Source organism: Phragmites australis, chromosome 7 (assembly GCF_958298935.1).
Source record: "Phragmites australis chromosome 7, lpPhrAust1.1, whole genome shotgun sequence".
NCBI lineage: Eukaryota > Viridiplantae > Streptophyta > Magnoliopsida > Poales > Poaceae > Phragmites > Phragmites australis.
Window position 1 is genome coordinate 30,758,317 of NC_084927.1, and position 12,297 is coordinate 30,770,613.

Below are 12,297 nucleotides of genomic sequence, written 5' to 3' on the forward strand. Positions count from 1 at the left end.
AGAAAAAATAATTGTCCTTTACTGATTATTTACACTTGTATGTAGAGATCGAGAATGAACTCTTATGCAATTATATCATCTTGATATAACAATGATGGTCAATAAAGCTTTCACTACTACACAATAGACCTTATATATTGGTTCACCACTGTCGGTTACTTACGACCCGACAGTTATAGGGTATCACCGCTGGTTCATATCAAGGATCAATACTGAAAGTGTATTAAAAAATAATCGACAGTGAAACATGACTATTACTACCGGTTTTTCTTATGAACCGACAGTAATATGCTGACTATCACTGTTGGCTCTAGCCACGAACCGACAGTGATAGTTTGTCAAGTATCACTATCGGTCTGTGACACGAACCAACACTAATAATATATGATAACTTATCTTTAAAAAATCATAATCTTTTCATACGAAGTTGGATAGAGACAAACTTTATAAAAAACTATAGCCATCGACGACATCTACAACTTTGTAGCTAAAAACTTTTTCATTTAAATTTATTAGATGTTCAAATAATCATTTGAAGTTTCAGACATAAGAGATCAAAATAGTTGCATATGCTATTATTATCACAAGTACTTATGTGGTGGGATGGTAAGTACGTATCGCGTGAGCTAAGTGATCCCAAGTTCGAATGCCACGAATCGCACACACATGTATTTTACGTGAAAAATCTTGTGAATTGTGACTTACGACTGTGTGCATGTGGGGGTACATGGTCAGCAAAATTTGTTTTCGCTTTTTTCGAGCCAAAAAATGTTTATTCGGCCATTGACTATCACTGTCGGCTAAAGTCTTCAGCCGGCGGTGATAACACCTTCACTGCTAGTCCCCGGACCATCAGTGATAGTCAAACTATCACTGTCCGTTGCTCACTGTCGATTCTAAAACCGGTAGTAAAGGTCATTTTAGAGCCGACTCTAAAAACCACTTTTTAGAGTAGTGTTTCTTTACGAAAATAAGGATTGTCTTCTAGAATCTAGGTGGGGCATGTTAATTTCCGTGGTAATGTTTATGTTATCCTCTGGCATCTCTATGTAGCTAGGTTGATCTTGTTTTTGGATACGATATAACCAAGAAGACTAAACTTTAACATATAGGTACTAGTTTAAATTACAATATGAAATTATGTTAGTAAAAACGCTAATACTTAACAAAAACTATAAACCCATTATTTACTCACACTTATTAGATTTTTTCCGATCTTTCAGTCGATGAGATCAGCATTGTGATTTGCTTCATGGGGCTTGCTCCAATCCACGTACTTAGAGAGGGATGCTGAGGGACGACAGGTGAGCCTGATGCTGATGGCGAACGTGTGGATAAGGTTGTAAGGCGATAAGGATGTCACCAATCATGCGGAGGGAGAGGGGTAGAGAACCACCAATTAAGAAGGGTTGAGACAGGGTGACAATAACATCACTTAATGTGGGATAACAGAGGTGACAATAACAACAACTTAGTATAGAACGGGCAGCTATGAAAATACCAACGAAAAAGCAGGGAGGCAGTGAATCGGAGAGGCGGGGGGCCAGCTGCACATAAGGTTGCATAAAACTAGATGTAGAAGAAATGTTGTTGGCTATTGGATTTTGATACCAGGGTTGTGATTCGCCGATCGAATGAAAGTCTATTTTTAGGCAATCAGAAATTAACATCTCGCTTATTTCTGGAAGAATCCGGGGCGGTACCATCCTTCGCTCACCCACTGGCTATCGACTGCATACACATTTTATTTCCTACACGGGAGGGAGCAATTTGTTTCACGAGATGGCCATTACCCTCCTGTTTTCCGCCAGCACCGTAACATTCCCAAACCAATCTGAACCACCTGTGACCTCCACCGAACGGTCAAGATTTCCTCAGCACCGGAGCAAGTACACGGACCTGGAGTGATAGAGGAGGCGTGTATAAAGCCCCACAGCCACAGAATCCGCAAACTCTCTCCGTCGCGTGGGTTGAGCGGTGGTATACGGCTCCTCTGCGTCGCCGTTTCTGCCGATTCAGGTACGGGACCTAATCAAAATCTAATTTTTCGTCGCTATACTCTAATTAAGCCCCGATCACCTTTTCCGCGGGGAGAATCGAGTGTTTTTTTGCTTGATCTGTGCCGATCTTGGCTGTTCTGTTCGCCTGTTCGGTTGGATTGGATGGGAGGCGGAGGGTTGGCTTGGGTTGGATTGAATTTGGAAGGGTGTTCTTGGGTTGCATGGGAAAGCTGTTCGATTCGTGGTTGTTGGGAAATTATGGGTGATCAGATTTTCCGTCCTATTAGGAATTTTCCTTTTTAATATAGATTCTTCAAGAAACTTTTGGGTGATGAAGATGTTGAATTTGCTATTTGTCGTGAGGTAGATTGTTAGACTAGTTTGCTTACAATTTTTGAGCTGTTGGTGAATGTGTATAAATGGTTCACATTTGTAGAACGAACTGCTGTTGTTGCAGAGCATAATATTGTTCACCTTTTTCATTCTGTTATACAATTGATTGTTTAAATTGGTTATTTTTTTAGTTGATTCAGTTGAGTTTACCTTATGCATCCTGTGATCTATAGACATGTTTAGGCGTGCGCCAAGGAGGAGCAACAACACAAAGTACTATGAGGTGCTTGGCGTCTCTAATACCGCCACCCAGGATGAGCTTAAAAAGGCATACCGGAAGGCTGCTATAAAGAACCACCCTGACAAGGGTGGTGACCCAGAAAAGGTTTGAGGATACACAGCGATTACTTACTTGAATTTGGATTGTTTAGTTTATTTTAACAATCATTTCATGGATTGGACAGTTTAAAGAACTATCTCAAGCTTACGAGGTGCTTAGTGACCAAGAGAAGAGGGAGATATATGACCAATATGGGGAGGATGGTCTCAAGGAGGGAATGGGAGGAGGCAGTAACTTCCATAATCCGTTTGACATATTTGAGCAATTTTTTGGGGGTGGTGCCTTTGGGGGTAATGCAAATTATTTATCTTAAGTTTCTCCATACCTTTTCTCCTATTTTTTTTTAATTACATAAGGCTTTATGGTTAAAAGGGAGTAGCTCAAGAGTACGCAGACAGAAACGCGGTGAGGATGTGGTGCACTCATTGAAGGTGTCTTTAGAAGATGTCTACAATGGGGATACCAAGAAATTATCGTTATCACGGAATGTTCTCTGCTCAAAATGCAAGGGGTAAGTCTTTTGTAAGTTCCATTGGCATTTGTTTTTCCCACCTTGAAGAGACTTTTGAATTTGGAAATATAAGTGGTAAGCTGATTTATTACCAATTTATAATTTAGCCTTATCTGTACTTAAGATGCCATCTAGTTCAAAATTTGGCATGAAGAATGGAACACAAAGGGTCAGTTATGGTTGTATGTGCAATCAAACCTTGTTCAGTCACAAGTTCGGTTGTCCAATATCTATTGAGCATTTGAACTGCAGAAAACTATAATCATCTTATTGATTCTGGCGATAACAAGAGAAACTTCTAGAATATAAGTACGGGAAATGATCAAAAGTTAACAGGATATTATGGGATTTTTTGGGTCGTCTATTTCCATGGTAATATGGTTTCTGTTGGACCTGCCAAAATTCCATTCATAGTGCAAGATTATATCATCACTTGCATAACAGGATGCTGTTGTCATCTACATGTCTTAAATAGAAATTTTTAAAATACGCACTGAACTATGGAACAACTCGTCTACATGTGCTAGACTATTTGCTGGCTTGTAGGCTGATATTGGCAAGTATTGGCAACCTGGTGTTTCAGAGTTCACTTCTGGTATATTTGGTAACAATACTGGGGGTTGGAACCTGCATTTTGTGATGCTAATATTCTAAGTGTATGTGGACACATTTTCACCCTGTTTTTGACTAAAAACACCTTCCAACAGTTCCCCAAACAGAATCCCTATTTTACCAATCCCCTAAACACAACCTCATCCTAGCTAGAAATAGGGAACCCCTCTCAGACTCCCAATCCTAGCCCATGCTCCCACCACCTGTGCCTCCTTGACGTAGGGCAAGAGCGGGCGCCCCAGCTCGAACTCGACGATGACCACGCGTCGACTCTCCCGGACGACGTGGTTCCCGTGTTGCTGGGTCGAGGATGATGGCGCGGGTGACCAGACGGCCACGGTGGCCAAGGTGGAGAGGATGAGCCTGATGGATGAGTTTGCATCGGATGAGTTTGCATCAGCTGGGAATAAGAAGCTAGCGAACGAACAGAGTACACAGTGTACCGTGCCTAACGGCTTAAATCCGCCGCGCCAATGCTTGTAGAAGGCCGAAAGGTGAAGCCGTGGTGTGCCTTTTAGATGTGGAGGAACGGCGAGATGTGCCACGACACGCATGGGCACGGGCAGGAGCAACACGCACGGGTGCCTCCTGCTAGGGAATGAGGAAAGAGAGATGACAGGTGGGGTCCATCCGTCAATGACACAATAGATGACATATAGGGAATAGGGTATTTGGATTCTATTGTAGATGAAGTAGATTTAGGGAGGGAATATTACTAGGAAGACTTCCTATATGAGGATATAAGGAGTGAATTTTAGAGTCTCTTTGAGATGCTCTTAGGACCGGACTGGACTGCCGGTTGGACCGCTTACAATCGGAATTGGAGACTACAGCAGCTTGGTTCGCTTCAAAGACTGCTCACGCAATCGGGCCACTAGAAACCAGACGACCGGGCAGTGTTTTATGGAACGAGGGAACCAGCCGGTTTTGACTGAATCGAGCGGTTTTTGTTTTGGGCCCATGAACACAGGGGCAAGGTGGGGAAATACATGCACATGTGGGGGTTTTCCTTTTTTGTTGCTCTGCTCATAGAATAGACGCCGCTCCTCTCATGTGGGCTCTCTCGATTTGTTCTCCCTCGCGAGCTTGACGGCAAGGAGCTTCACAACAAGGTTCATCCGTTACTGAGCAAGACATTCTGGAAACAAGATGGTCACCGAGCATTGCGCTGCAGGTTGCACGCATACACGAGGCTTAGGCTCTAGAGGGCACGAGTGGCCATCGTATTGCCACAGTCGATCTGCTGCGCATGTCCTCACCATCCACACGGGCCCCTTCCGCGCTGTCCCTCACTCGCTGCCGTTTTGGGTCTCATGAACTTGAGCGCGAGCTCGCGGAGTGGTCACGCCTCCTCGTCGCCAAAGGCGTGCAGGGCCTTGTCTTCCTCAACGATTCCGCCACGCCCTTGAAACGGTGCCTCAGTTGCTAAGGTATCAACAGCAGGACACATGAAAATCGTGGAGGCACGAACAAGCTTGATACTGTGCTCTGAGATTTAGCCTAGGGGCTATCATTAACATGCGTGTTTTCTTAGTCAATTAGTTTGATCCTGTGTTCTGAGATTTAGATATTTAGTACCAGCCTACTAGGAACTATGAAAGTGAAATCGATATTGGATCTGGGACTCATTGGTGGAGCTAGCGGGTGTTCTGGGTATGCCCGGGCACCCCCAAAAATCCTAGATGTTACCAGTGAGTAGTTTAATATTAGGTATAAATTTGTATAGTATTAGTCTAATTGCACGTGGTCAATTATGTTGTTATGCTTATGGACACCCACTGCTCGTTTTCTAGCTCCGCCACTGCTGGGACTTGCTTTCCGATTTGATTGCTTATTCTTGGTCGTAGGCCACTGCAATCTGCATTGTGGCTACTACTTCTGTAATTCGATTGCTGTCTTTGTGAAAAAAAATTGCTGTAGTTTGTGCAAAAAGTTGCTGTTGGCATGGTATTTCCACATTTGCCTCTTTTTTCTAGTGTTGTATGACCATATATACATGTTGAGGAAAGTGGTAGGAGCATAATTATATTTTTTCAGTACAGCAAGTAGTAGCCATATAATAAAATAACAGTATTTAAAGAACCAGCGGTTTAACCAGTTCATAGCAGGTGAACCAGTGAACCGATGCCTTGACCGGTTCAATGACTGGTCCGGTTTCAATGACTATGCTTTTAAGAAGTTTTGTGTGAATATGTGATGTTTTTGTTCATCAAAAGTTGGCTTGGTTAGTATGAAACATGAAAAATATTAGCTTTTGGGCATATTACAAGTGTTGCGCGCTTGCTCTTCCTTTTGCTCAACTTCAGTTGCAGTGGGAGCTCAATTGGTATTGACAAAAGAATGAAAAGATACAGAATATCTTCTGTGATCATGTTATAGCGAGAGGAATTTAAACAAAACTCATGCTTCTAAGTTTTTGCCAACTCCACTTGGCTCTCTGTAGGTGCTTAAGCCTATCAGTGTTTCGTTGCTCCTATATATATATATATTTTTGAGAAAACAGTAGGATTGTCCCCTGCTGTTTATATATTAATAAAAAGAACACAAAAGTACAAAGTGAGAATTACAGACAAAAAATGAAGATAAAAAAGAGACCTAAACAAGTTACTCTAAAGATGCAAGCCATTGAAACATTAAGGGTCTGTTTGGTTCATATACTAACCTTCCCACCATTTGCCACAATTTTTTCCACACTCGTCTAAGGTTAGTTGATCAAAATCTCCACCACACTTTGGCAAGACTAAGAGAATCTTGTCGCACTTTTTTGAGTCACTAACGCGTGGGACCATAGCAGTAGGAAGAGAATCTTGCCACAATTGTGGCTATGAACCAAACAGATGCCTAAGTTGGTCAAACCTGACTAACCTTAGATGTGGCAAACCGTGGCAAGTTCTGGCTATGAACCAAACAAACCCTAAGTCTGCTCAAGAACGTTTTGCACGATGGATAACCATGGCAAATTCTTTTTTGAAAAGGCTCCAGACTGCTTGTGTCAAAGGGTCAGTGTCATTGAAGATCCAATCATTGCTAATTGGCCAAATGCTCCAACACATGAGAGTGATGATCTCCATTACAAAAGGGATTCCAAGCTTCTTCCTGAGGAGCCGTAAGGTTTGCAGAGATCTTTGATGTACGTTAATAAGGAGGCCCAAACGTGCCCAACAATTTTCTCTTATGTTGTGAAGTCTTAGGACATATTTGGGAACTACAAGGAGCATTTAGGTATGGTAGCTCAATAGCGATGGTTTCCCCAGTCCATCTATGCGGTTTAGCTATTATAGGATGTGTCCCCTGACTCTAGTGTTGACAGTCAGGGCTGAAGATTTAGTTATCATATTTCATATTTACCAATAATCATTGCATATGAATAGTATGTTTTAGTAGTTCTGAAGTGTATGATTGCACAGTCTTGGCAGTTGAACTGGTGATTTTACTCTTTCCACATGCACCAACACATTCATTTCTGCTATTTACTGATAGTACCTGAGATGCCTGGGTTCTGATCACATGTTTTGCACCTCTATCCTGGATAATCCTTTCAGCTTTTCGCATCATGTAATTCCATATTGTTTGTTTCACTTCAATCTGTTCTTTGCAATCCATGTCACATGTAATGTAGCCATGAAGTCACTGGTGCCAATGTGCTTGTCACCCAATTATAGAAGGCACTATTTTTTCAGAAAGGCTAGAGAAAATGGGATCCGCGGACGAAACCTATGTGAAACTGCTGCCAGTCCTCTTTTTTTTAATGAACTACTTTTGTTCTTGAAACTTCAGCTTCTGAAAAAAATAGTGCAGAGCTTTCGACAATTTGAAAGCAACTTCTAGACTGATATAACAAGGATTTATTAACACTAAGGAAACATGTTGGGTTGCTATGTATTAGATTGTAATAAGATTGTCGTAGTGCGTCAATCCTGATTCAGATGGAGGTTTGTAAACTTATGTAAAACCAAATTTGCAATAACTCGACTATTTTTGTTTTACTGCTTCTATAAATACTAACCCAATGGACAGCCAAATTTGGTCTCCTATTTTAAAAAGAAACAAGTCTGCTGCACCTAACCCAATGAAAATCCATTGGTATGCAGCACACCCCCATGGATTATTTAGTACCCTTGGTTCAGAATCTAACCCACTTATCACCTTCCCAGTAAACCATGAAACCTAACTGGCTAAATTCCCCTGCCACTAACCCATTCAAACCCACCAGACTAACCTGTTTATTTGGCCCATTCCAGCCCAGTTTGTTAACCCTTTGGAGGTGTATCTTGCTTTGTCATCATAATCAAATTGTCCTGCATTGGTCTATTTTTTTTCCTGAAAGAGCAAGGCAGGAGCTTTGGTAACCTAAATTATTATGTTTCTACAGTAGGGTTTAACTGTTTAAGTCTCACATTTTTGTTGATTTTCCCTATTTTCAGGAAAGGAACCAAGTCTGGGGCACCTGGAACATGCTATGGTTGTCATGGTATAGGAATGAAGACTATAACTAGACATATAGGATTAGGCATGATCCAACAGATGAACACTGTTTGTCCTGAATGTAGAGGGTCAGGTATGCTACTCTTGTTCCATCTTTGTATACATTGACCATGTTGTATCTTCCTGCAAAATGCATTTTGCTTGAGGCAATCTTATGATTGTAATCTTGTATCAATGATCAGGTGAAATCATAAGTGAAAGGGATAAATGTGCAAGCTGCAGAGCCAACAAAGTTGTTCAAGAGAAAAAGGTTCTTGAGGTTCATATTGAGAAAGGAATGCAACATGCCCAAAAGATTGTATTCCAGGGTGAAGCTGATGAGGCTGTGAGTTCATTTCCCCCCTTCCTGTAGCCATAAGATGCAGACACATACACATACACCGAGCTATTCATAACTGCTTTCGCCACAATTTAACTAATATGCAATATACCATCCATGTTGTTGCAGCCTGACACAGTGACTGGAGATATTGTTTTTATCTTGCAAGTTAAAGACCACCCAAGATTTAAGAGGAAATATGATGACCTGTTCATTGAGCACACGATCTCTCTGACTGAGGCTTTATGTGGATTCCAATTCGTTTTGACCCATCTTGATGGTAGGCAGCTTCTAATCAAGTCCAATCCTGGCGAGATTATTAAACCTGGTATGTTCCCTCTTATAAATGATTTTATTTTCAGTTTTCCACCTCATAAGTCTGCTTTGGTCTCTAAATTCTAATCAATTGGACTTCTGCAAATGGTTTGACTTATATACTTTGTTCAAAAAGGTCAACACAAGGCCATAAACGATGAGGGTATGCCCCAGTATGGCCGGCCTTTCATGAAGGGCCGTCTCTTTGTGGAATTCAATGTAGAGTTTCCTGAAACTGGCACCCTCTCCCCTGACCAATGCCGAGCGCTTGAGAAGGTCCTGCTACAAAGGGGTGGGAGCCAACTATCAAACATGGAGCTGGATCAGTGCGAGGAGACCATCATGCATGATGTCAACATAGAAGAGGAGATGAGGCGCAGGCAGTACCAAAGGCAGCAGGAAGCGTATGACGAGGACGAGGAGCACGCTGCTCCAAGGGTACAGTGTCATCAGCAGTAAGAAGTGAGAACAGTTTCACGCAGATTTAAGTAGCTCTTGATGCGTGAGAATTTTATATAGTGTATCTCAGTATGTGTGACTCTTATTGTCTGGGATTTGAGTCTTCTTATTGTCAGTCATATTAATTAAGGGGATGGCTTTTCTTGGCCTTATACACAAGCAGTTGCCAGCTGGGCATTTATACTGGTCAAACTATCTACTTTCTATGCAACGTATGGTTATAATATGGCTTAGTTACGACGTAGGCTGGTTGTTACATTTTACATTTCTGTTATCATTGGTGCAATGGCACGCTGCTGGAATTTCGGCTGTCACTATTTGAGAATTGAGAAGCTGAAACTGGAGTATGAAAATACGGTGAAACAATCAATAAACTCCATGAGCCACAGGCTTTTATGCATGCAAGAATCTGTTTTTTGTGATTCATAGCTGAGAAGCCTAAAGGTTGGGTGGAAATCCAGAAAGTAGTTGGCTTCTGTTGACCATATAATGGAAACTACACGACTACCATTTGATCCCTTTCTTAATGGTTATGGTTAAGTTCCAGGACCTTGCAGATCATGGTGTAGTACGACGTGGCTCTGTTTTTCTTTTAAGTATTACATTAGCACTGCCTTGGTATGATCGACATTAACACTCCTGGTTCCTGAATGAGCTGAAACCCCATTCGGACCACTTCTAGGCTGCCTGTTTATGTCGTATACCCACTCGAAACAGATTCTATGTTGCTATCATGTTCCTTTCTTTTATCTGGTTATCCTGCTCGTTCCGGTGCATCTTTCCGTGCTCAGATCTGCCACTTCTTTTTCTGTCACCATTGGCTCGCTCTGTTGCCAGGAATGCGTGCCTGAAATCTAACAGGCCCAGCTTTAACTGCCAATCTAACAGCTCTCGTGCACTTGGCCGTGTGCTCGCTGATGCCATTTCCGTCGCGGCCTAACTTGCTGGGGGAAGAAGCATGCAAGAACAGAGCAGCCACGCATCCGTTGCTGCGCCGAGACTGTGCCGTGCCGATGATTGTACCAAGAGCTGACGATGCCTCTTCACCTTTCCGGTTTCTTAACATCAACCTTTCATTGCAAGCCATTCTTGCGTGTGGACACACTGCTACTAGTTATAGTAGTACTTACAGAGGTTGGATTAATTACTTGTGACACCACGGTTTGGTTAGGATTCAAAGGCTCCATTGGTATTGTCAATCTCTGCATTTTCCTTTGGTCCTTTGATCATCGGTAATAGAAAGATGGTATGGGCACCCGTCACTCGATGTCTTGAACTACAGCCGTTACAGCCTGTTGCGTTGTGGTACTACATCATCAGAGATGGTTAATTACGGGCGGAGATAGTAGCATTGGGAGTCGGCTGCTCTTGTCCAACGAACGCATTAACTCCGCTGGTATTAGTTTAGGACTGTAGCAGTAACCAACGCACTAATCTGCTGTTAGAACGAGGTGCTTAGCATTGATGGCCCTGCCGTTGGCATCTTGGGCACTTCGTACGACCTGAGTTGAGTAGTAATTTTGTTTAATAACTCCTGTTCTTGGTACCACTGCGAGCTTGCGATTGTATTTGCTCGCGGCCATCTGTTCCTGAGCTCGCAGTTAATATTGAGAGACTTTGTTCCGGGTCAGAATAAATAACGGAAGTAGCCAGGGACGGATCCACCGTCGGGGTCAAACCCTCTACTCTGGGCGGCGCACCGAGCTCCAAAGCCTTCCTTTCAATTTTTTAGTATGGAAGAGCAAGAAAAAGAGGGAAAAAAAGGAGTAAGAGGAGAAGGAGGGAAGGCATCTTTGCTGGATGGCTCTAGATTCGCCACTGGAAGTAGCTGTGTAATATACAGTGTTATGCTAGTAGTATATCAGTGCAGTTCCGTACAGTGCACATCTAGGGCCGGTGTGGTGTGGTCCATCTTGCGATATCAACGCCTAACTGCAGGACTTGATCCGATTTACTGCTCTGACTCGGTGACGTTGAAGCTGGAAGCATCGAGCTGATCAATACGGAAGTTGGTTGGGTAGATGCACGGGCCAACTCTGACGGCGAATCGTTACTTGCAAGTAGGAGCTACTCCAGTGAACACCTTGACACGATCTACTGGACGAGGCGTAGTGTGCAGTTGTGCATTATGATACGTAGGTACACCGGAACCGTCGTATAGTAGTCGTGGTAGTAAATGCGTTGGACAAGCGGACAAGCTCTATAACTTGGAATTGCTGCGTGCTGCGCCAGTACGTGTACCGCCTACACGTACGCTCATTAGCTCGTTCTAGTTTGGTACAGCCACGGGCCGGTGCCTTTGGTCGGGTTAGGCATGCGGCAGGCTCGCGAAGTTTGACGGCACGACGCGATCAGTGATCGATCGAACTCCCCGTTCGCTGACCCAAGCTTGGTAGGATTCGCCGAGGACATGGCGATGGAAGAACCGTTGCGTGATTCACCTGTATCGCTTAGGATTGCAGGGCTCGCAACCGCAGGTACGCAGCCGATGGATCCGGCGGTTCAGATCGCTGATGCTTGCAGCCGAAGCGCGCGCGTGCAATTTCGCGAGGTTTCGCGTGCGAGAGACCCCTGCCATTTTGCTTGAGATGAGCGACGGGCTCGTTTGGCTGGTTTACCCTCGGAGGCTCCACCTCCACGCTCACGTGGGTCCTCGGCTTCTCGCCACGCTCATGGCATGGGGAACTCCGCGCGTTCCGACGGTCCCGGAGGCAAAGTAAGGCTGACAAAAAGCTCTTTCACGAGCTAGTTCGAGCTTATAGAGGTTTGGCTCAACTTGATTTGGTTTGTTGTCTAGACAAGTCGAGTCTGAGCTATTTTACTGGCTCGTTTCTAAATCGAGACGAGCCTGAGCTAGCTCATGAGTCGCTCGCGAGGCAGACCGAGCCGTCGGACCCTCGGTCCAGCCCAGCAGCCAACATGC

At 43.6% G+C, this 12,297-nt stretch overlaps 1 protein-coding gene across 1 annotated transcript; it reads left to right on the forward strand.

Annotated features, from left to right (window-relative positions):
• Positions 1–1,861: 1,861 nt before the first annotated feature.
• LOC133924704 (chaperone protein dnaJ A6) lies at positions 1,862–9,618 on the forward strand. The gene is made up of 8 exons (XM_062370361.1): positions 1,862–2,019; positions 2,567–2,718; positions 2,798–2,963; positions 3,046–3,184; positions 8,221–8,354; positions 8,464–8,606; positions 8,730–8,928; positions 9,052–9,618. Exons 2-8 carry the CDS (start codon positions 2,569–2,571, stop codon positions 9,372–9,374), a joined length of 1,254 nt encoding a protein of 417 aa, XP_062226345.1. The 5' UTR covers positions 1,862–2,019; positions 2,567–2,568; the 3' UTR covers positions 9,375–9,618.
• Positions 9,619–12,297: the final 2,679 nt, after the last annotated feature.

Excerpts from the sequence above, each read along its gene's own strand:
- LOC133924704 (XM_062370361.1), top strand. The coding sequence starts at position 2,569 with ATGTTTAGGCGTGCGCCAAGGAGGAGCAACAACACAAAGTACTATGAG. Across the intron at positions 8,355-8,463 it reads TCCTGAATGTAGAGGGTCAG|GTGAAATCATAAGTGAAAGG; the intron begins GTATGCTACTCT and ends ATCAATGATCAG. Across the intron at positions 8,929-9,051 it reads TGGCGAGATTATTAAACCTG|GTCAACACAAGGCCATAAAC; the intron begins GTATGTTCCCTC and ends TTGTTCAAAAAG.